Here is a 26,157-nt window from a genome sequence, read left to right on the forward strand (position 1 = left end):
TGGGAGGCACCCCCCCAGTAGGGACAGACTGACACCTCATTCAACCGGGTACTCCTCTGAGACAAAACTTTCAGACGAACTATCAGACAGCTGAATTTGTGGTCTCACGAAAATCCGCTGTTCTGCAGCCACCGCTGCTGACACCCAGCCAAACAGGGTCTGGAGTGGACCTCTAGTAAACTCCAACAGACCTGCAGCTGAGGGTCCTGTCTGGTAGAAGGAAAACTAACAAACAGAAAGGACATCCACACCAAAAACTCATCTGTACATCACCATCATCAAAGACAAAAAGTAGATAAAACCACAAAGATGGGGAAAAAACAGAGCAGAAAAACTGGAAACTCTAAAAAACAGAGCACCTCTCCTCCTCCAAAGGAACGCAGTTCCTCACCAGCAACGGAACAAAGCTGGATGGATTATGACTTTGATGAGTTGAGAGAAGAAGGCTTCAGACGATCAAACTACTCTGAGCTACGAGAGGAAATTCAAAACAATAGCAAAGAAGTTAAAAACTTTGAAAAAATATTAGAAGAATGGATAACTAGAATAACCAATGGAGAGAAGGGCTTAAAGGAGCTGATGGAGCTGAAAGCCAAGTTTCGAGAACTACGCGAAGATTGCAGAAGCCTCAGTAGCAGATGCGATCAACTGGAAGAAAGGGTATCACTGATGGAAGATGAAATGAATGAAATGAAGAGAGAAGGGAAGTTTAGAGAAAAAAGAATAAAAAGAAATGAACAAAGCCTCCAAGAAATTTGGGACTATGTGAAAAGACCAAACCTACGTCTGATTGGTGTACCTGAAAATGATGGGGAGAATGGAACCAAGTTGGAAAACACTCTGCAAGATATTATCCAGGAGAACTTCCCCAATCTAGCAAGGCAGGCCAGCATTCAGATTCAGGAAATACAGAGAACGCCACAAAGATACTCCTCGAGAAGGGCAACTCCAAGACACATAATTGTCAGATTCACCAAAGTTGAAATGAAGGAAAAAATGTTAAGGGCAGCCAGAGAGAAAGGTCGGGTTACCCACAAAGGGAAGCCCATCAGACTAACAGCTGATCTCTCAGCAGAAACTCTACAAGCCAGAAGAGAGTGGGGGCCGATATTCAACATTCTTAAAGAAAAGAATTTTCAACCCAGAATTTGCTATCCCGCCAAACTAAGCTTCATAAGTGAAGGAGAAATAAAATACTTTACAGACAAGCAAACGCTGAGTGATTTTGTCACCACCAGGCCTGCCCTAAAAGAGCTCCTGAAGGAAGCACTAAACATGGAAAGGAACAACCGGTACCAGCCACTGCAAAAACATGCCAAATTGTAAAGACCATCGAGGCTAGGAAGAAACAATAGCAACTAACGAGCAAAATAACCAACTAAGATCATAATGACAGGATCAGATTCACACATAACAATATTAACGTTAAATGTAAATGGGCTAAATGCTCCAATCAAAAGACACAGACTGGCAAACTGGATAAGGAGTCAGGACCCATCAGTGTGCTGTATTCAGGAAACCCATCTCACGTGCAGAGACACACATAGACTCAAAATAAAGGGATGGAGGAAGATCTATCAAGCAACTGGAAAACAAAAAAAGGCAGGGGTTGCAATCCTAGTCTCTGATAAAATAGACTTTAAACCAACAAAGATCAAAAGAGACAAAGAAGGCCATTACATAATGGTAAAGGGATCAATTCAACAAGAAGAGCTAACTATCCTAAATATATATGCACCCAACACAGGAGCACCCAGATTCATAAAGCAAGTCTTCAGTGACCTACAAAGGGACTTAAACTCCCACACAATAATAATGGGAGATTTTAACACCCCACTGTCAGCATTAGACAGATCAACGAGACAGAAAGTTAACAAGGATATCCAGGAATTGAACTCAGCTCTACATAAAGTGGACCTAATAGACATCTACAGAACTCTCCACCCCAAGTCAACAGAATATACATTTTTTTCAGCACCACACCACACCTATTCCAAAATTGACCACATAGTTGGAAGTAAAGCTCTCCTCAGCAAATGTAAAAGAACAGAAATTATAACAAACTGTCTCTCAGACCACAGTGCAATCAAACTAGAACTCAGGATTAAGAAACTCACTCAAAACCGCTCAACTACATGGAAACTGAACAACCTGCTCCTGAATGACTATTGGGTACATAATGAAATGAAGGCAGAAATAAAGATGTTCTTTGAAACCAACGAGAACAAAGACACAACATACCAGAATCTCTGGGACACATTCAAAGCAGTGTGTAGAGGGAAATTTATAGCACTAAATGCCCACAAGAGAAAGCAGGAAAGATCCAAAATTGACACCCTAACATCACAATTAAAAGAACTAGAAAAGCAAGAGCAAACACATTCAAAAGCTAGCAGAAGGCTAGAAATAACTAAAATCAGAGCAGAACTGAAGGAAATAGAGACACAGAAAACCCTTCAAAAAATTAATGAATCCAGGAGCTGGTTTTTTGAAAAGATCAACAAAATTGATGGACCGCTAGCAAGACTAATAAAGAAGAAAAGAGAGAAGAATCAAATAGATGCAATAAAAAACGAAAAAGGGGATATCACCACCGATCCCACAGAAATACAATCTACCATCAGAGAATACTACAAACACCTCTATGCAAATAAACTAGAAAATCTAGAAGAAATGGATAAATTCCTTGACACATACACCCTCCCAAGACTAAACCAGGAAGAAGTTGAATCTCTGAATAGACCAATAACAGGTTCTGAAATTGTGGCAATAATCAATAGCTTACCAACCAAAAAAAGTCCAGGACCTGATGGATTCACAGCCGAATTCTACCAGAGGTACAAGGAGGAACTGGTACCATTCCTTCTGAAACTATTCCAATCGATAGAAAAAGAGGGAATCCTCCCTAACACGTTTTATGAAGCCAGCATCATCCTGATACCAAAACCTGGCAGAGACATAACCAAAAAAGAGAATTTCAGACCAATATCCTTGATGAACATTGATGCAAAAATCCTCAATAAAATACTGGCAAACCGAATCCAGCAGCACATCAAAAAGCTTATCCACCATGATCAAGTGGGCTTCATCCCTGGGATGCAAGGCTGGTTCAACACACGCAAATCAATAAATGTAATCCAGCATATAAACAGAACCAAAGACAAAAACCACATGATTATCTCAATAGATGCAGAAAAGGCCTTTGACAAAATTCAACAACCCTTCATGCTAAAAACTCTCAATAAATTAGGTATTGATGGGACGTATCTCAAAATAATAAGAGCTATCTATGACAAACCCACAGCCAATATCATACTGAATGGGCAAAAACTGGAAGCATTCCCTCTGAAAACTGGCACAAGACAGGGATGCCCTCTCTCACCGCTCCTATTCAACATAGTGCTGGAAGTTCTGGCCATAGCAATCAGGCAGGAGAAGGAAATAAAGGGTATTCAACTAGGAAAAGAGGAAGTCAAATTGTCCCTGTTTGCAGATGACATGATTGTATATCTAGAAAACCCCATTGTCTCAGCCCAAAATCTCCTTAAGCTGATTAGCAACTTCAGCAAAGTCTCAGGATACAAAATCAATGTACAAAAATCACAAGCATTCTTGTACACCAATCACAGACAAACAGAGAGCCAAATCATGAGTGAACTCCCATTCACAATTGCTTCAAAGAGAATAAAATACCTAGGAATCCAACTTACAAGGGATGTGAAGGACCTCTTCAAGGAGAACTACAAACCACTGCTCAATGAAATCAAAGAGGATACAAACAAATGGAAGAACATTCCATGCTCATGGGTTGGAAGAATCAATATCGTGAAAATGGCCATACTGCCCAAGGTCATTTATAGATTCAATGCCATCCCCATCAAGCTACCAATGACTTTCTTCACAGAATTGGAAAAAACTACTTTAAAGTTCATATGGAACCAAAAAAGAGCCCGCATCGCCAAGTCAATCCTAAGCCAAAAGAACAAAGCTGGAGGCATCACGCTACCTGACTTTAAACTATACTACAAGGCTACAGTAACCAAAACAGCGTGGTACTGGTACCACAACAGAGACATAGATCAATGGAACAGAACAGAGCCCTCAGAAATGATGCCGCATAGCTACAACTATCTGATCTTTGACAAACCTGACAAAAACAAGAAATGGGGAAAGGATTCCCTATTTGATAAATGGTGCTGGGAAAACTGGCTAGCCATATGTAGAAAGCTGCAACTGGATCCCTTCCTTACACCTTATACAAAAATTAATTCAAGATGGATTAAAGACTTATATGTTAGACCTAAAACCATTAAAATCCTACAAGAAAACCTAGGCAATACCATTCAGGCCATAGGCGTGGGCAAGGACTTCATGTCTAAAACACCAAAAGCAATGGCAACAAAAGCCAAAATCGACAAATGGGATCTCATTAAACTAAAGAGCTTCTGCACAGCAAAAGAAACTATCATCAGAGTGAACAGGCAACCTACAGAATGGGAGAAAATTTTTGCAACCTACTCATCTGACAAAGGGCTAATATCCAGAATCTACAATGAACTCAAACAAATTTACAAGAAAAAAACAAACAACCCCATCAAAAAGTGGGCAGAGGACATGAACAGACACTTCTCAAAAGAAGACATTTATGCAGCCAAAAAACACATGAAGAAATGCTCATCATCACTGGCCATCAGAGAAATGCAAATCAAAACCACAGTGAGATACCATCTCACACCAGTTAGAATGGCCATCATTAAAAAATCAGGAAACAACAGGTGCTGGAGAGGATGTGGAGAAATAGGAACACTTTTACACTGTTGGTGGGACTGTAAACTAGTTCAACCATTGTGGAAGTCAGTGTGGCGATTCCTCAGGGATCTCGAACTAGAAATACCATTTGACCCAGCCATCCCATTACTGGGTATATACCCAAAGGACTATAAATCATGCTGCTATAAAGACACATGCACACGTATGTTTATTGCAGCACTATTCACAATAGCAAAGACTTGGAACCAACCCAAATGTCCAACAACAATAGACTGGATTAAGAAAATGTGGCACATATACACCATGGAATACTATGCAGCCATAAAAAATGATGAGTTCGTGTCCTTTGTAGGGACATGGATGAAACTGGAAAACGAAATCAACATGGCACATGGATACATATGTAACAAACCTGCACATTGTGCACATGTACCCTAAAACCCTAAAGTATAATAAAAAAAAAATTAAAAAAAAGAGGGAGCGGGGGAAACCCTCCCTGCCACTGGAGAGGATTTATGGGTTGCCCTTAAGAAAAAAAAAAAAATAATAATACGTGGGGAGAAGTCGGTTGAGGTGTACATGAAACAAGATGAGGATTGCATTGACAGCAGAAACTAGGTGAAGGGCACGTAGGGATTTATTATCCTAATCTCCCTATCTTTGTCTATGTTTGAAAATTTCCATAATAAAATTTTTTTCAGAAGAAAAAAAAAAAAATTCAATACAAAAAAAAAAAAGTGATTTTTTAAAAAAATTTAAAATTTTTTTCTAAAATTCTAAATTCTAAAATTCTATTCTACCTTTTCATACTATACTTTTCTATTCTACCTTTTTCATACTATACAATTTTCAAAAAGATAAACATATATAGATCCTTGGAATGTGTCATCCCCCTGTCATCATAAAGTCTTAGAGGTGTACTTAATATCTTAGTACCAGGGGAGCCCCTAACTACTACACATGAACTCATCCTTCAAGGTCTGCTCCAAATGTCATTTTCTCTTGAAGGCTTCCTTAGTTCCCTGCCAATTTAATTTCTCTTTTCTGTGGGCTTTTTATGCTTCCTGCTGTTAATAGAATTTATCACATAGGGTACTTATACTTTATACTTATTCCATAAACTGAAATACAAGCTTCTTTATTTGATTGATGAATTCAACTTGGTATCTGACTCAACATATAGTGCAGTCCTTGATTCAAGGTGGCTGACCAGTGAGGCATGTTGAATTAACCAATATATTAAAGGCATTGAAAACTTTGTAGGAAGACTTTAATATGAAATTTTCAGAATATATAATTTTATATATATATACATATAACTCAAAATTATTTCTGATAGCTTTTAAATAAGTACACATTTTATTTTATTTTATTTCTTTTTTATTATTATTATTATACTTTAAGTTTTAGGGTACATGTGCACAACGTGCAGGTTTGTTACATATGTATACATGTGCCATGTTGGTGTGCTGCACCCATTAACTCGTCATTTAGCATTAGGTATAGGACCTAATGCTATCCCTCCCTGCTCCCCCCACTCCACAACAGTCCCCGGTGTGTGATGTTCCCCTTCCTGTGTCCATGTGTTCTCATTTTTCAATTCCCACCTATGAGTGAGAACATGTGGTGTTTGGCTTTTGTCCTTGCGATAGTTTGCTGAGAATGATGGTTTCCAGCTTCATCCATGTCCCTACAAATGACATGAACTCATCATTTTTTATGGCTGCATTAGTATTCCGTGGTGTATATGTGCCACAAAAATTAATTCAAGATGGATTAAAGACTCACATGTTAGACCTAAAACCAGAAGAATACCTAGGCAATACCATTCAGGACATAGGCATGGGCAAGGACTTCATGTCTAAAACACCAAAAACAATGGCAACAAAAGCCAAAATTGACAAATGGGATCTAATTAAACTAAAGAGCTTCTGCACAGCAAAAGAAACCACCATCAGAGTGAACAGGCAACCTACAGAATGGGAGAAAATTTTTGCAACCTACTCATCTGACAAAGGGCTAATATCCAGAATCTACAATGAACTCAAACAAATTTACAAAAAAAAAACAACCCCATCAAAAAGTGGGCAAAGGACATGAACAGACACTTCTCAAAAGAAGACATTTATACAGCCAAAAAACACATGAAAAAATGCTCATCATCACTGGCCATCAGAGGAATGCAAATCAAAACCACAATGAGATACCATCTCACGCCAGTTAGAATGGCCATCATTAAAAAGTCAGGAAACAACAGGTGCTGGAGAGGATGTGGAGAAATAGGAACACTTTTACACTGTTGGTGGGACTGTAAACTAGTTCAACCATTGTAGAAGACAGTGTGGCGATTCCTCAGGGATCTAGAACTAGAAATACCATTTGACTCAGCCATCCCATTACTGGGTATACACCCAAAGGATTATAAATCATGCTGCTCTAAAGACACATGCACACATATGTTTATTGCAGCACTATTCACAATAGCAAAGACTTGGAACCAACCCAAGTGTCCAACAATGATAGACTGGAATAAGTGCACATTTTATTTTAAACTGTTAAAAAAATTATTTTGTCACATTTTTATGTCAATCTAACATTAAAAGTAGACTAAAAAAGTAAATTATCCCTAGTTTTCAGTCTCTTAAAAGATAGCTGAGAACTAAAAAAAAAAAAAAAAAAAAGGTAATACGAGCAAGTAATATATAAAAAAGCAAAAATTAATAAAAATTACTAGAATCCAAGAGTATTAGCAAGTGGCAGGAAACAGATGATCCTAATTTGTAAAGAATTTATACATGGAGGCATTTTAAGATTAAAGGAGGAACTACAAGGCACCAAGTTACACAGGACGTAGTTTTGTGAGCTACTCCAACAGCTGCCAGGAAGGCTTGAATCCATCAAAACCTAAGATGAAAATAGGTGTTAGGTTTAAGAAAATGTCATCAGTAGTAAAGGAATAGTGTTTAAAAATTCTCTTTTTGGCCAGGCGCAGTGGTTCATGCCCGTAATGCCAGCACTTTGGGAGGCCGGGGCGGGCGGATCACGAGGTCAGGAGCTTGAGACCATCCTGGCTAACACAGTGAAACCCCGTCTCTACTAAAAATACAAAAAAACAGCCAGGTGTGGTGGTGGGTGCCTGTAGTCCCAGCTACCCAAGAGACTGAGACAGGAGAATGGCGTGAACCCGGGAGGCAGAGCTTACAGTGTGTGGAGATCACGCCCCTGCACTCCAGCCTGGGCGACAGAGTCAGACTCCATCTCAAAAAACAAACCACAACTACAAAAAAAATCAACTCTTTACTTGTTAAAAGAGATGTATTTAATGATAGTTGTGTCAAGGCATTTTAAGTCTCTAAATTATTCCTTACATTGCATATCTGGGTTTTGCAGCACAATAGTGACACAATAAAATTAGTAAGGACTCAGTTAAGGGACGACTATATTTATCCAGTGTGTAGTACAACTCTCATTTGGAGAAATGTTTCTTTATATTCAAGATTCTTCAACTTTAAAAAACTTGAAATGAAAACATTCTATATGTGAATGAAGCCTATAATACCATACCAGGTACTAAAAGAAGGAATGTCAATTTGTGGTCTCAGCAAACTTTTTTTGCCTAATTAAAAGAATAATTGCAGAATTTGCTTTTACAGGCCAGAGATTAATTAACATATAAAAATTGTTCTGCATTTCACCACTCAAAATAAAATAAGTCAAAAATTACTAAATATTAAAAAACTGTTTAGTAAATTAAAGAATATGAGATCAAGTGTGAATGGGCCAAGTTTAATGCCCTCCTTCATGTCCTTGGTAACCAAAATAACTAGAAGATTAGATTGTGAAATCAAACTCATATGAATTAAATATCACTCTGTATCAAACTTTATTGTTAACTTCAAGGATACAATTAAAAACAAACTGTCAGGTGAGCAAGAAGTGCAGGACCACTGCCCACAGAGTTCCTCAGGTTCTATCTTGCTGCATTAGGATTTGCTCTAAACCAGATTAACATGTGGTCTCTAAGTCATGTAAGTAGCTCCATCACTTAGATCAAAGAAAGTTGTTTCACTTATGAGACATCTAATTTATACTCAGATAGTTATGTAACTTGCATTACTCTTTATAGTGATCTATGCCCCTTAAATTCACGTTTCCAGGTTTGTTTACTATAGCAATCCTAAACTAACAGATATGCCATGCCAAAAGCATTCCATTGGTAAGGACTCTTCCACTTATAAATGACAATAGTTCGTTTCGCATTAGGATGTTTATATATTACATAGAGCTTTAACCAAGCTGCTTCCCTTCTTTTCTTCTTGAGATAAACTCCTTTACCCTTCCACACCCACTTCTTCAAAGAGAGAGAATGGATTCCATACAAGAACTTCCTAGTAACTAATTCCTTTCCAGTGATTAATTCCTACTTTTCTTTCAAGGATATAGCACTTTTTCCCTGCTGTCCTTTTTTTTTTTTTTTTTAAAGACAGGATCTTGCTCTGTCACCAAGGCCGGAATGCAGTGGCGTGATCACAGCTCATTGCAATCCCAAACACCTGGGCTGTAGAGATCCTCCCACCTCAGCTTTCCAAGTAGCTGGGACTACAGGCAGATGCCACCATACCTGGCTAATTAAAAAAAAAGATTTAGTAGAGATGAGGTTTCTCTATTTTACCCAGGCTAGTCTTGAACTCATAGCCTTAAACACCTCGACCTTCCAAAGCACTGAGATTATAGGCCTGAGCTACCGTGCCCAGCAGCGCTGCCCTTCCTTGATCTGCACTACTGCTAGGTGAAATGCCCATTTATGTGCCATTCAAGTACACTGCCTTTACACATGACAAAGATTCCTAACCTGGCCAATTTTTTTTTTTTTTTTTTTTTTTTTGAGACCGAGTCTTGCTGTGTTGCCCAGGCTGGAGTGCAATGGTGTGATCTCAGCTCACTGCAAGCTCCACTTCCCAGGTTCACGCCATTCTCCTGCCTCAGCCTCCTGAGTAGCTGGGACTACAGGCGCCCACCACCACGCCCGGCTAATTTTTTGTGTTGTTGTTGCATTTTTAGTAGAGACAGGGTTTCACCGTGTTAGCCAGGATGGTCTGGATCTCCAGACCTCGTGATCTGCCTGTCTCGGCCTCCCAAAGGCCAAATTTTAATCAGGCTCCTAAACCTTCTCCAAGGCCCACCTGTGTACTTCCCTGTAAAGTGCGGTTTTAGCAAGAACCCTCCATTATCAATATCTGATGACACTTTTTATCCCCCAAATGAGAGTTAAACTCCAAATACAGAATGCGGAGGTAGGAAGTAATAGCCAAGGAGTAGGTTGCGGGTGAGTAGATAAACTATTACTGAAAGGAAATATTAAGGTAAGGCTTAATCCTGTTGGCTAAATCAATCTAACAGGATTCTTGCAGAAGACAGGCGAGGGTCAGACATCACCTGGGTCATAGTGGAGGATGAGGTACCTGATGAGATATTGAAGATGATTAGATATCAAGGGTGAGGGATTTTGCTAAACTGACTTAGCAGGGTTATTGCTAAATCTGGATTTTACAAAAAAGCACACAAGTGGGCTTAGGAAAAGGTTCAGAAACCTGACTAAAGTTGGGTCAAGCAAATAATGTTTGTCATACATTATTACCTACAAATGCTGATTTTCTGCTTCTGCGAGATTTTTAAGGCAGAGTTTATTTTAACTGTAGCTCACAGCACTTTTTTTGTACATAATATTTAACAACTGTTTGGTTAGATCTATGCATGGAGGGTGCTCTTACCACATGGCTCTGAATGTTTCTGGTACATCCAATAATTTAACAGTGATGAAATGAGATAATATTTTCTAGGTTTATCACTGGCTAAAGTGGACTACTAAACAATTTTTCTTCTAAATAATATTTTTAGGTTTTTGTGTTCATATAGAATGGATAAATGGTCAATTAGTATTAGAGGGTAATCTTTACAAAGAATGTTGTTTCTTCATATTGCTTCTCAAACTTTGGCTTATTAGAAGTTATCCCAGAATTTAATATATGCTGGTTTTGAGCTCTGCTCATTATAGTTTATAACCTATTCTTGCTTTGCCTATGTGCAATCTAAAAATGAGTTGACATCATGCTTTTAATTATAGAAAATTAAGTTGTTTCATAATTTCTAGAGTATGATGCCTGTAATATTAATCAGACCAAATCATCACATTACATAATCATTAAAATGATGATCATTATTGCATGCTTATAGCATGCTATTTTTATTTCACTCAGCATCAGCCACGTATCTTTCCTGAATATGGAGGTGAAAATCAAAGCTGAGAATTTTTTTTAACTTTCCCGCTGCTGTGTAAAAAGAAAGTGACAATCTGATTTGTCAAATGTAAAAAAGGACCCTTATAGCTGCTTACTAGTTTATTGGTGGAGATTAGGAAAAGAGAGGTTGGCATGTTTGCTTGATATACCAGTTGTCCCTCATAAAGATATGCTCCATCAAACAAATAAATATATATGGGTGCCATGAGGAGAAGCATTCATATCCAGATTCAGAGTTACTGATTATTAATGATTATTGACAAACACTAGTTGTTAAAAGGCACTAACCCTGACATCTGTGAATTACTTGTCACAGAAGGCTGGTTAATTTAAACATTAATGCTGCATGTGGTTAGACTACCGGTCAGTTTGGTCCATGTTTTCTGATAGCAGCATAACTTGACAACTGAGGAGGAACACCATTTGCTTTTTTATTTCAACCTTGCAACATAGGATGATCTGGGCAGGTAGCATGTCTTCTGCTGTGTCCTGTTACTTACATTGGGATGGATATTTAATAGCCATTCACTCAGTATACTACTAGTTGGTTGTACTTTCCTTAATTTGAATGTCCTTCAGATTTTCATAATAATTTGTCCTTCTTTCTACTAAACAAAACTGTATTCAGGATCTACTGTGTGCCAATCATTTTGATAGACACAGATAGGGCTGTGACCAATCTTGATGTCCTGTCCTTCCATGTGACATTCACTTGATGCCTCTTCATTGGCTTATTGACTGGCATATATTCTGATTTACTGGGTGTCTATCTTAATGTTCATGTTGTTGACTTATCAATTGTTGACTATTTTAATATCACTCTTGGACATAAAGGATAGAATGTTAAATAAGGTATTCTTCCTCTAAAGAGTGTTGAGAATGAGTTTACTATTGAACAAACTTATTTAAATTCTATGTTAGTTTTTAAATTTTATATCTTAAGATAATATGTTCTGTGTACCTAATATCCACTTTGTGAAGTAGTACTTTTTGTTCTAAATTTACTCTTTATCTAGATTCAAGGTGTCTCTATTAACTCGTTTACAATATTGGGTTCATAAATCCATCATGTGGTTCCTATATTTCATGATTTTATAGTACCTGTAAATGTGCTTAGACTGGGAAGCCTGAGTCTCCTCTTCCCACAAAAGGGACCTATGTCTAGCCAAGCCTTTCACCTTTAACTTTAGCTTTTCCTTTTCCACTTTGCTTTGTTTGAGGTTCAGCAACTAGAATCATACAGTCTCATTATTTCAAATATACTACAATTGCTATTCTTGGACATAATGAAGACCACATAGGATTTAGTTTCAGCCAGATCCTGATTTCAGATTTTTTCATCCCTTAATGTATTTTTGGCTTCTCTGAGCCTCAGTTTCTCTTCTGTAGGAAGAAAATAATGCTTGTCCACAGATTTTTTTTTTTCTTCGTGAGGCCAGCAAGCAGCAGTGTGCCTAAGGCTGTATGCTAAATCTGTAAAATCATGATGATGCCCAGTGCGGTTTTGGCTTTTTGCACCACAGCAGGGAGACAAAGTCGGTTTGAAGCTAAATACTTTTTTTTTGTAACAAATATACGGGTGTCATAACATTTTCTGTCTGAAGATTGAGTTACATGTAAAGCATTATATGTATTTTCTGTATGAAAATTAAGTGAATTACATGTAAAGCACTTAAAATAATACTTTTAAGTATTATAAATACTTATTACCATTATTATTTATCTTCTTATAAAACAAGATTTATGGCTGGGCATGGTGTCTTACGCCTGTATTCCCAGTACTTTGAGAGGCTGAGGTGGGCGGATCACTTGATGTCAGGAGTTTGAGACCAACCTGGCCAACAGGGTAAAACCCCATCTCTACTAAAAATACGAAAATTAGCCAGGCATAGTGGCAGGTGCCTGTAGTCTCAGCTACTTGGAAGACTGAGGCAGGAGAATCGCTTGAACTGGGGAGGTGGAGACTGCAGTGAGCTGAGATCTTGCCACTACCCTCCAGCCTGGGCAACTGGCAACAGAGCGAAACTCCGTCTGAAATTAATTAAGTAATTAATTAAAATAAAATAAAAAATAACAAAAATAATAAGACAAAATTTATAACAAGACAAATAATAGATTTGTTAAATAGTGAAAGTAAATCCTTATGATGTCCAAAAATATTTCAAAGTATATTTCACTTCACATGTAATGTCACAATTTTCATTTAGGATCTTTAAGATGAGAGCACTCTTTCAATGATTGGGACAGGCTCAAGGTGGAAATAAAGATTTTCTTACTTACAGTTCCTGAAGGGGTACACATCATGCACAGAGGCCACACACACAGAGGTCAGGTGTGCATGGAGAGAGAGAGAGCGAAAGAGAAAATGGGACCTGCGGGCCAGTGCCTTTATTTATGGGTCCAGGGCGTTATCCAAACAGGTTTCTCGTGGGGAATTTTAACTGGTTGGTTTAAAGCAAGCAGGCACAAGTTCCAGGACGTCAAGCATTGGCTGAGAGGCAGTCACTGTGGTGTGTCTGCACAGTCCATGCAGGGTGGAGGGTCAGCAGGACCAGTCCAGCAGGCTGCATCTACTCATTTCATAGGGATGTGGTGATCAGGGAGCAGGTGTATAAGGCAAATATCTTGATCCACCACACTGAGAAACGGGGGTGCTGCAGGGAGGTACAGTATAGAATTGGAAACTATGTGTGTCAAGGGTGACTGAATCTTTCTTCTGCTATAACAAAATCCAACTTATATTTAAAATAGATGCCAAGGCAGCATAAAATGGTAAGCATTCACTATACAAGTTTACCCTGTATTTTCATTGTCCTAGTATTTCCCTATTTCCCAAGATAAATCTCAACATGATCTCACTCTCCCAATATTAATACTTTCCCAACAAATATATATATGCAAATGATATTACTATTTTTTCTTTAAACAATTTTCCCTTTCTTATGTAAAATGGAAAATCTAGCTATGAAGGAGCAAAATAGCAGGAAGTGGTGTGATTTATGTCTGCTGCTTAATAGTCTAATTCTACGTGTATTAGTGAGTGAAGAAAATCTCTAAAGTTTCAAAAGCAAAAATGCAGACGAATCTCTGTGGGGTCCAGTGTTCATGCCATCCCCAGTGCACTGTCTGATAATTGGTAAGACTGCTAGATATTTGAAGACATGTAATCAAACCTGGTGCACTTAGATGAGCATATGCTAAAGCCAGTTTTCTTATGTTTATAACTATATATGGTTATACAAGGTCCTCAAAAATCAAAACCATGGTGAGAACATTACTAAACATTACTAAAACATGCTCAGGCATTCAGTGATTAATAATCTTTATTTTAAATTCATAGAAGCTTTTGATTTGTTAGTCATGTCCAATTTTTGTTTCCAAATTTAATGCCAAATTTGCCAAAATGTATAAGAGATTATCTATATGTAATAACAGATACTGTAGAGGTATTAATAGATAGCAAAGATAGAGTGGGATCAAACAGATCCTAAATCAATCTGTTAGACATATTCCCAATAGATACAGCATAGTTCAGTGTTTCATTTCTGCCCTCCACAGAAAACAGTACTGTTATAGATACACGTTGTATATTGATTTATTCAAACCATAAACATTTGGAGTTGTTATTCAATCAAGTGTGGCATTATCATTAAAATGTAGCACCGCTTGACATTTTGAAACACAATAAACTGGTTTATATTGATGAGTTATAAGGTGATATGTGGCACAAATGTGACAAAAGCGATACAGAAAACATATTTTACATATTGGAATCATATTTATTTCGTAATTTTAATTATTCAAGGAATAGTTTGCCTTCCAGAAATCATACATTTTTATTTTGTAGAAAACTAAAGAGGAGTCTAAGGTTTGTCTTTGTCCTGCCTTTTACTAACCTTTGTTATTGGGCCACCTTTCTCTTGAAATCACAATCTTATTTCTAAGTGATATTGAATAGCTGAAGAATGATTCAGAGAAAAAAAGTAAATTCAGAAAATAGCAACTATGAGTACATAGCCTTCTATATGCTAAATTCTGCTTTAGGCATTTTACATTTTGGAGTTGTTTTAAGTAACTCCACACATACTGATTAATGAGATGGTGTTCTCCCCATTTTATGTATAAGGAAACTATCCCAAATAAGCAGCAGAGCAGTTTTCAGATTTGATTCAATTCTGCTTACCTCTAATCTTCCTGTCTGAGGAGTGAGCAGTTTTATATCAACTGTTTTGTGTATTTACCAGCATAACATCCCACATGTTATGTTTTATATTGCTAATTTCTTGATTTTCATAATAAAAAGGGAAAGACTGTGTAATAATTTTTATGTGGTTCCAATTTTTAAGACTTTAATGACAATATTAAAAATATCCTAAATAAGACATAGATTGAATAGCTTCATAATAATGTATAGTATAGATCAGTGTTTCCCAACCATTTTCTTCTTACCCTTTTTGGGAGTATCTTTAGATTTTTTTCTTAATCCTCCCTGCTATAATTTTAATACCATAGATATACTGTATAACTGTTTACATCCTTTAGGTCTTTGAAGGGACCAGACCATTATGATATCTAAGGATTTTTTCCTTTCCCCCAAGAATTAATTTTTGCTCCCTGGGGCAATATTACTGTCTTTGAAAATGCATCATAGAGACCAAGTGCTGAGCCAGTCAGCTATAATCTAATAAAGACAGTGGTTAACAAAGTATCATCTGTGCACTAGAAGCATAGCATCACCTTAGGCATTTGTTAGACATGCAAATCCTCAGGCCCCACTTAAACCTCCACAGTTAGAAACTCTGAAAATGGGCCTGCGTCGTCTGGTTTAATGAGCCTTCCAGGTGATTGTGATGCATGGCACTAGTTCTGGATAGGTTTTTGAAAGATGGGCCCATGGCTTGATGACAACATTGAGTTAATTATTTTATGTCTCAGTTTTTCCATCTTGACAAAGCCCAGATAACTCTTAGTTTGAAGCCTCATACACACAACCTCAGTGGAAACATTACTCAGGGATCCTATTGAGAATCTGCCTGACTTTCAGAGTGAAGGAAAATAATGAGACTGAACATCCCAAAACACTTCAGTAGGACATTTTTGCATTTTTTAAAAAAAGGACATTCAACATAGTACTTCTGATTGCATTGACAAAGGCCTGGATTTCCCCAAAAACAATTAATGGGAAAATAAGCAAATGAATAAACATTAATATTCTGTCTCAATGAACATTCCATTATGCATATGAAAACAAACAGAAACCGAGGTATCCAGATTTTATGGCAGAATGAATTATGTAGGAAATGGGGAAGAACTGGAGATTCATCAGGAGGACATGCTTGTTTCGCTGTCCTCAGTTTTTCATTTATAGTATTTGTTTCTGTGGTTTTATAAAAGGAAGAAAAAATGTTTTTTATTTCTTAGTTCCTACAGTTTCTCTAGTCTTTTTCTCCTCCCTACCATTCTAATCATGTACTTGCACAGATTGGCTCACCCACTTTATTGACTTTTTTCCAGCTTGGATGTATGCAACCTGGTAATAAACAGAAGTATTTCTTTTAATATGCAGCATGATTAAAAAAAGAGAGCTTAATCTACTGAATTGAAAACATAAAAATAATAGGCTACTATGGTCAGAAACCTCACAAACTACCAAATGTAGAGCATGCAGTACTTAAAACTTGAGAAATACCTTATGATGCCGTGATCTATAAACGTCCACATTACAACTCCAATTCAAGGCTCCCTGAGTCAGTGATTTACAAAATGCAAATAACTGGTAACTGAAACTCAGATTTGATGAAAGAAAAAGCTGCATATTGACTTAATATCATAAGCTTTAGCATGTATAATTCAATTAGAAATCAAATACTGTGTGGAATAAGAAACATTTTCAAGTTTCTTCTCTGTTTTGTTTTAGATGGAACTTGCTAAGGAAGAAAAGTGTGAATTTCTGCCATTCCTGTCCCCACGGAAGGTTATAGTAAAAGGTGGGAGAATTGTTGCTATGCAATTTGTTCGGACAGAGCAAGATGAAACTGGAAAATGGAATGAAGATGAAGATCAGATGGTCCATCTGAAAGCCGATGTGGTCATCAGTGCCTTTGGTTCAGTTCTGAGTGATCCTAAAGGTACAGTGCTGGGAGCTGAAATGTGTGATGCAATTGTCTGTTATTTTAGTGCTATCATAGTTTCTAGCTTTCAGGGAATTGTTTTTCATTTTAACATTTATTTTCCTCTTCTAGTTAAGAAGTAAAAGCAATCTTGATTCAAAAGGCTTAGAAATGTTATTTAATGCTTATACAGAATTATTTTTAAAGTGGCAAGAATTGAAAAGAACATTAATCTTTCTTTTAAGTTTATAACCAAAACACATATTCTACTCTATAATGATATTTGCCTTGTTTCTTATAGAAGAATGACTTTTTCTTCAATTAGACTAGAGTAAGAAAATGAGGCAGAGTATTTGGAACAGCCAGTCTTCAATGATTCAGACAAATTAAAATCTAATGAATGGCCAAAAATAGAATTTGTGTTTATTACCATCCTTGTGCCAGATCATCACTTCAGACGTCAGAATTATCAAATTAGAAAATTTAAATGTCTGTCATTTTCACCTGGATGACATAAATGAAATGCTAAGAAAAACAAAATGTTTTTTAAAAAGATAATGAGAGAAAGAAATGCTTTATATAACATTTCAATTGAATAATGATTCAGTCAAGTAAGACTACTTTGTGTTATACTTTTCCCACATACAGTGTTTTTGTGGGTCATTGTAGATGAAAGCTTATGTATCTAGGCACCTTCATTTTACAAATCCTTTTACCTTTTAATTCACATTGTTGAAATGACAATTAACTCTTTTGTTTTCTGAAGGGAAAATAAAATGTGTTTTTCTAGGTCAGAGATTCATTAAGAACAACCATACCAAAAATCTCTCTAAACCTGATGATTCCTATGACTTCCTACTATATCCATGCTAAAATTACATTTTTTGTCTGAAGTTGGAAGAGATATGTACATGAAAATGTATATTTTTATGCCACAGATAAGTAAAGGATTCAACTAGTCATCAGATATTTTATCTGCAGGGCATCAAACATCTTGGTATTTGGAAACATCCAGATGTTTAATGTCATCAAGATAAATGTTTTCAAATAGCTGGATGATGGCCTAAATTTGTCACTTTTTATCTAGACATTTATGTGGTATGTAGACATAGTCAGAGTATAGTTTATTTATTTAACTGAATTCAGGAAGGAAAAAAGAACAATATGTAAAGTGCTTATATTATCTTAAAAATCTCATTCTTCTTATTATTAAATACTATGTACATCACCAAAAATTGAGTAAAATGTTGAATCATGTTTAACTAGCAATTCTGTTGATTATTTGCCTAACACTATTTAAATTTATGTTCCATAATTGGCAATCCTAATATTAATAAGAATTATCTTTTCCTAAACAAACCTAAACAGATTTGACTCAGAAAACAGCTTTTGCAATCTCAGATACGATTTTATAAGCTTGTGCTTGTGTGTGTGTGTGTGTGTGTGTGTGTGCAGGCATGTGTATTTGTGTATATATGTATGAAGAATAAAAGATTTAAGTTAGCATATAAAATATGAAGAAGGAGAAAATTTGATCTATTCAAGTTTGACTAGGTCATTTCAGAATTTATGCATTTTATTGCAGAATTTACTGTGTATATTTCTTCTAGTACTTCACATATGCCACCCTTTATACATTTAGAGAAGTCAAGGAAAAAAATGTTTCTTTGCTATTTTTTTTTCCTCTTCTGATTTGAAATAATAAACTGCCTGTAGAAATTATCCTTAAGTAGAATTACTAACTTTACCAGGAGCCTTCCATGTTGACATTAATAAGAAGTTATTCTCCAAGTGAGAGGGGAGCTGGCAGAGCTGCAGTGTGAGATAGCATTCATTCCTGGACTCCCATCCAAATGTTTTCAGTACTGTTCTTTTGGATGGAAAACATTAAAGAAAGGAGTCACAGAAGCAGTATTTGTTAGAATTTGATCAAGAAGATCTTACTCAATAGGATTTAAAATCTTAATAGTTTCAGTCAGAAAACTGTCATGTGCACACATATATGTAAAATAAAATGAAAAGCATTTTATTGGAAGCAAGTTGTCCATTTGGGTAAGAAGAGAAGATATTCATGTTAATCCTCTTCTACCATAAATTCTGCCCCATCCTAACACTATGTGATGTCATTTCTGCGTGGCACCTAGTAATTATCACATATGTGATACCTGTTTTAATGCATTCATCTTTTAAAATGTTTACTTCTCTTTCCACCCCTCCACTTTTCTCCTTTTCAACCTTACGTTGTCCAGACTTCAGTGAACTGCATGTCAAATGCAGTGACATCCTTTCAGTCCTTACTATATTTTCTACATTTTATGATTGATAATGTGAAGAATTCTGTTTAAAATGCTCTCCTCCAAGTCACTTAAACTTTCTGAGGCTCAATTTATTTATCTACTAAGAAAAGTATAATAATACCTTATCTTTCTACCTCTCAGGACTATTGTCAGAATTAAAATGAAATAATGTAAAAGACTTGGAAACAAAACTAGAACATATTCTTGTTTGTGACACTCTATTACCTTGCTTCTTCTTTTAACTATTCCTTTCCAAGCCTATCACTGACTGCTTTTCTTCCTCTAGCTTTTTACTTTCCAAAGTTCAGAATTTATTCATTTTCTTTCCTTAACATATTTATTTCTTCAGTTAACTGAATGTCTTATTCGTTCTTTCATTTATCCATTCATACGTGCATTCATTCCTCAAGATATATAAATGAACTTCTGTGTGCCAGACAGTGGCTAGACTTAACAGTAGGCACTATTTCCTTTTTGTGTAAAAATGACTCTGAAATCTAGTTTTCCACTCCCCATTTCTCAGAAGACCTCCTTTCATCCTAAATTTTTGTTCATGCATGTGACAAACATTTACTGAGTACCTAATGAATGCCAAGTGCCAAATTGTATTCTAGAGAGTATGAAAATGAGCTAGTCATTGCATGGGCCTTAAAATTCCATAGACTAGGGGTGGAGGCAGATCTGTAATCAATTAATTTTATTACAAAGTGAGGAATGTGTACATTAAAAGAGATTTGCACAAAGTAAAAAAAAAGTTCACCTTATCAGATTTACCTAAAACAGATCTTTTCTCAAATTCACTATTATTGCAAATGGTACCATTAGTACTCCCCATAGCCAAAGTTCAAAATTTTACCTCAGTTCAAATTTCTAATTACAATATTTATTAAATGTACCAATGTTATCTTATACTATGGTATAAAGCTTCCACTTCTCAACACTTGAGAACATCAGCAAATGGCCTTATATACATTCTGTGTATCCACCTATATTTTCTTCTGTTCCCTGTTGAATTATTCCTGCCAGGGAACATTCCATAGTGGCAACACAGAAAATCTTTGGTAAATGCATTACATAAAGACATACTGAAAAATTCAAGTAATGAAGTTAACTTGACAGAGTACATATAAAGTACAGTGATAAATTACACTCTCAGCAGTCTCTGATTACAATAATATTTTAAATGAAAATACTTTTAAAATCTCAAATATATCAATAATAAGAACTTGAAAAGGTAAGCTAATTAGAAAATTGAAAAGAGATTACATTTCTAATGTCAGTTTTTTCTGAAATATTACACAATCTTTGTAAGTTTCTAAATTTGTTTCACAATGGAGAATGTAAAATAACTTTTTTAGTGTAATACACCTAATATATCTGTAATAAATATTCCCTATCATAAAATGATAAGTGCCTCAACAGCTTATAGAAAAGATAAGTATATCATTTATAAAATCAACTTGGATAAGATTTTGGGATTATAGTTGCTAATTAATTCATTGCCACTAAGGATAATAAGAGTGATAAGTAATCATCATTACTTTGCATAATTCTATTTCTTCCATCACTTTTTGGATTGTACCAGGGAGTGGGAAGTAGGAACAAAAGACTACATATTCCATATCCATGTGCATGGAATATGTATGTGCTGATCAGCATAATTTAATTGAATACTTCGTTAAACACTAGCTCAAATTTTAAAGGCAATGTTGTCCAATTTCTGACTCAGTTGATATAACCTCAGCCTTAAATATCTTTCTTGTGAAAAACTCGAAATGGTTCTACTTTTGAAAAGTCTCCTTCATTCCCTCTAAGAATGTATGACTCCAGATCACATCACATTAACTTGGGATTTTATTGTTCTAGATAGACTGTAAAGGCTATCAGGAGATTAAGCACAAACTTTCTGTAACTGCATTTCTACTTTACAAATATTGTCCATTCACTGGAAAGTTCTAAACATTTATTTAAAATGTGTATATGTATATTTTATTATGCATATATGTATAATAAAATATAATATAAAGATATGAATATATATTTCTATATAAGATATAAATATATATATTTCCTAATATAGGACGTTTCCTCTTCTGCCAAACACTGTTTTCAATATTTGTTGAATTGAATTGTGTTTCTTCTTGTTTGTTGGTACAATATCAGGTTTAATTGATTTATTGTTTGTTTTATAGTGTATCTCTCCTTCTCTTTCTTGTTGGAACCAAACTGCCAGTTGTTAAGTGGGCCCAAATTTCTGTTAGTTTTGAATTTGTAAGAATTCTTTCACCCTTTCACTAATCTCATGGCTTCATTTTTACAACCAAGGCAATAAGGTTGCCTGTGTCCTCAGATTCCTAGGAGATCTGAATGACATAATTTTATGGTTTGTTGAATATTCTTTCAGACAACTGAATGAATGTACTTTAGCTCATTCTGTGATTCTGTGCCTCCTCCATACCCTGTACCACAACCACTCTTTCATTATATGAAATTTTGACTTTGTAAAGATTTATGTTCTGTGATCTTCTGGAATCTATTTTATTTTCAAATTATCCTATAAACCCCAAGGAGGGCAAGGAGTGCACCTTTATACTAAATTGTAGTCCCAATAGCAACTGACATATTAGTGCATATTTGACTTGACTTGCTTCATGTTGGGGTATTAATTTTATTATGAGTTACCATTTTTTCCTATGATGGGATCTGCTTGGTTTATTTTTCTTTGAAAATGTAAAAGTTAGAAAAATAATTCTATTATTCTATTGCTCTGAATTTTTCCTTTGTTGTGGCATAAATTATTGCATTTTTCATAATACAATAAATATTACACTAATTAGAGTCTATCTGGTATATTGGCTGAGAGCAGGGTCTCTGGAGCCAGGCTGCCCAGCTGGAAACCTGGCTCTTCTCCTTCTAACTTCATCGTCTTAATGAGTTACTTAGTCTACCTGTTCTTTATGTTCCTCATGGTGTAAGGGGGATGACTGTAGTATCAACATCCTAGAGTTATTTAGAAGAAATGAATTAATAATATATGTAAATTATTTACATACAGGCCTAGCATATAGTAAGCTTAAGTTACAGATGTTATTATTAATCTGTAACAAAACAATATTTTAGTAATTAAATTGATTTATATTAACTTTTATGTAGCTCTTCATGTTGTTTAGGAATAAAATCATTTGAATATCAAGACTTCATCAGGAACCTTGGAGGCTCTGTCAACATGACTTTGTAAATAAGTGAAGCAGATGCTCATACATTCATGATTTTTTTAATAAGAAAATGTTCAATATATATGGTTAGATTTTTCCTGAAAAAAAGATTGAACAGTCTGTAACTGTATTATTTATTTTTAAACTGTTATCAATTCTAATGTTTTTCATGCCATCAAAAACAATTCTTCAACTATTTTTAGTTGTTAGAAATCCCCATTTTGCCAAATTTTCTTGATCCAGGTGCAGCACACCAACATGGCACATGTATACATATGTAACAAACCTACACGTTGTGCATATGTACCCTGAAACTTAAAGTATAATAAAAAAAAAAAATCTCCATTTTGAATTTCTGCAAATGAGGTATGTAAAAAAACACATATTTTTAAATGACTTTGGTTCTTCCTCTTAGAAATGATGAAAATTGGACCACATTTTTTTGTTTAGTATAAGGATCATTCATTTGTATTTTAAGAAAAGAAAGCACTTTTGAATTTTCAGCTAAGTTTGAGATTTTAAATGCTTGAAAATTATGGGATTACATAACTAAGATTAAAAACCCATGTTTTGGGAAGGGATACGTTAGGATGAATGGTGATGGACTCAGCATCATGTTGCCCCACACTGCTCAGTAGAGCGGAGACAAGGTGACTGAGCTCAGGGCACAGCCAGGGAAGATACGACCCTTCTCTTAGAAAAAGAATTTATATACTTCACCCACTGCCTACACTTTCTTTTGGCTCACTCACTGGGAACTAGAGATAACAAGGAAACACAAAACCTAGATAGTTCTGAATCTGTAATGCAACTCTCAGAAATCAGCTCCCTTGATAACATTGATTGCAATTAGTTCCATAAGGGAGTGTTTTCAGGAAAAAAAAAAAAAAAAAGGTTTTTAAATCACTCATCAGTTCCTCTTATTAGAAGGCCCTCAGAAAAGTTTTTGAAAGCCTCATGGGGTAAATCAAACATTCTGTCAATAGCAGCTTTGAGTGTAGCTTTGATTCACTTGCCCCCATACTGAGAAAAGGTGCAGGCCATGGGTTAATTTGCCTTGTTCTGGCCTAACTCAGAACTAGAAATTGCCAGTTAGGCAAGAAATGGCCTGCTAAGATTCTGACGATACAAAAATTCAAGAATTTTTTAAATGTGTCCATTTTTCTTTTCTCAGTTGTTTAGATGTTGGGAAAAGCCTACGAAAAATGTTTTAATGTTGGCACTAGGTGAGTTTGGTATTCAAAAATGGCAGTTACCTATGTTTTAAAAGACCTGGAATCAATATGTTTGATTTGATTTACTCCTTATTAAAATGTAACTTATTTGGTAATTTATAATGAAATTGAGAATGCTAGAACATTTTAATAAACCCCGGTTTTTGGTTAACATCATGTTCTATTTTTCAAACAACAAAACATCTCTTATAGAAGCTACTGGTAAAATTTTCTTTGAACAACTGTCCACTCTTTATGACCTTCAGCTTACGTAATTTCTCGTATCAAAAATAAAGGGGAAGGGGGAAAAATGGAATACTAATTTGAGAAACTATCATAATTGGACAAATTTTAACTGTTGCATGCATTTTAATAAACAAATATTTACAATGAAGATTAAAGAATACTGCACTATACTACTAATTAGGATACCTTTTTGACTAATGGCAAAACATTAGAGGAAGTAAGAACAAATGACATTCTTACTTAACGTTAAGAACTAAAGTAATCAGTTCCGTATAATACACTGGGTACAATACAATAACTTGCATTAGGAGTTTCCTTATTTATATTTCTGAATGTGCTAGAAGGGACCTAAGAGATCATATATTCTAATCCTCTCACTTCACAGGTTTTTAAATAACATATGGTGGCTAGTGCAGGCTCTTTTTTAAGACAGGTCTCAGGGATAAAGTAGTGAAAAGAGAAAGGCAAACTTTGCCTCCAAGAATGCACATTTTAACAGGGGAGACTCACAATTACAATAAATTGTACTTTGAGAAGTTTAGATTCCCGAGGAAGCACAGAACAGAGTCTAAGCATTCAGGGAAGCTTCCTAGAGGAAGTGGGTTGTAAATTGAAGTCTGAGTGATGTGTAGGAGTTTCCAGGTGGAACGGGGGTGGAAGGGAGGGAAGCCACAGGGAGATTATGCAATTTGCTCAACACCACACTGTTAGATTAAATAGTCATTTTACAGTCATTTTAAAAAGCTGTAAAAAAAATATGTCTTTAGAAAGTTGTCATCAGCCTACTTACTTCATGCATGTTCTCATCTTCGTAAATGAAGGTCTGAATTTTTCATTTGTATTTCTAAATAGAACTTTTTATTTTATGATTTCTACTATTCATCCTCTCATTATTCACCATGGAATGAACATTTCTTGATGCACAACTGTGTTCCAGGCACTGCTCAGGCACTAGGAATACAGACACAAGTAAAAGAGTCATTGCCCTTCAGGGACCTATAGGCTAATGAGAGAAATAGACATGTAAGTACATATATAGCAACACAGTGTACTAATTTGAGATCACATTTGGAATGGGTTTTAGAGCTTGAGTAGGAGTTTCCCTGTTACAGAGAACATCATATACAAAAGTATGGGCCGACAAAATGACCTCATATGCCCAGACAACGGGGAGGCATTCTGTTTTGCTGGACCAGATGGTGTGTAGTTACATAAGGGTAGGAAGCAGGTAGGGATAAGATGGCAGGAAATATGGCTAAAATATATGTGGAGTCAAAGGATTATATGCTAAAGTAGGGATTTTGAATTTTATGCTGTAGACATGCAGGTGACAAATGAGGAGGTTTAAATAAGGAAGAGCTCTTTGTCTTGAATGAGGTAATTCTAGCAGGTGTTAGAGCTTCCTTCTCTCTGCTTGGATTTTGCACCATTTGTAATGATCTTCAAATAGTTGGGGGTTAGAAAATAAGCAACCACATTTTGAGATGGTTCATATTAGTAGGCAAATGCATTTTCTAACATTTGGTGCCTCAATTAGGTAGAGTTATTCAGTCACAGGCTATGATCCCACACAGTAAATGCTGTTATGAGAAGCTGACCCGGCAACATTTTCAGTATAAGGGGAGAAAGAGAACCTGTGCTCAGATGGGCTGCTCTCAAGTTATAGGTTTGACCAGGGTGGATTATATATGCCTCATTTCTTCTTCCAGATTCACTAATTTGAATTCTATTTTAGTGTTTTGGAGAGAGGCGAGAAAGGTGCAATGCGACACCCTGAATGTTATACAAATCATTGTTTCCTTACATGGAAGGCAACATCAGGAGTGTGGAACTACACAGTGTCAGTAATTTTGGGAAAGATGGCCTGGAATTAAGAAAGACTAGTTAAAGGATTAAAATAATTTTTTCAGTAGTTACCATGACTAAGTTAGAGGAAGTGGAAATACAGGAGAAAATTCGAAATCAAGATATATTTCTTAAGTAGAATAGTCAGGATTTGGTTATCT

At 35.8% G+C, this 26,157-nt stretch overlaps 1 protein-coding gene across 1 annotated transcript in view; it reads left to right on the forward strand.

The window, feature by feature from the left end:
- The window catches only part of DPYD (dihydropyrimidine dehydrogenase), an 870,422-nt gene that overhangs the window by 353,709 nt on the left and 490,556 nt on the right, over nt 1–26,157 (forward strand). Inside the window, exon 11 of the mRNA XM_032155293.2 lies at nt 16,987–17,197. Within this exon, the coding sequence (XP_032011184.1) occupies nt 16,987–17,197 (211 nt within the window). The remainder of the gene's footprint in view (nt 1–16,986; nt 17,198–26,157) is intronic.

The sequence above is a fragment of the Hylobates moloch genome, unplaced genomic scaffold (genome assembly GCF_009828535.3).
Source record: "Hylobates moloch isolate HMO894 unplaced genomic scaffold, HMol_V3 SCAFFOLD_5, whole genome shotgun sequence".
NCBI classification, from domain to species: Eukaryota; Metazoa; Chordata; class Mammalia; order Primates; family Hylobatidae; genus Hylobates; species Hylobates moloch.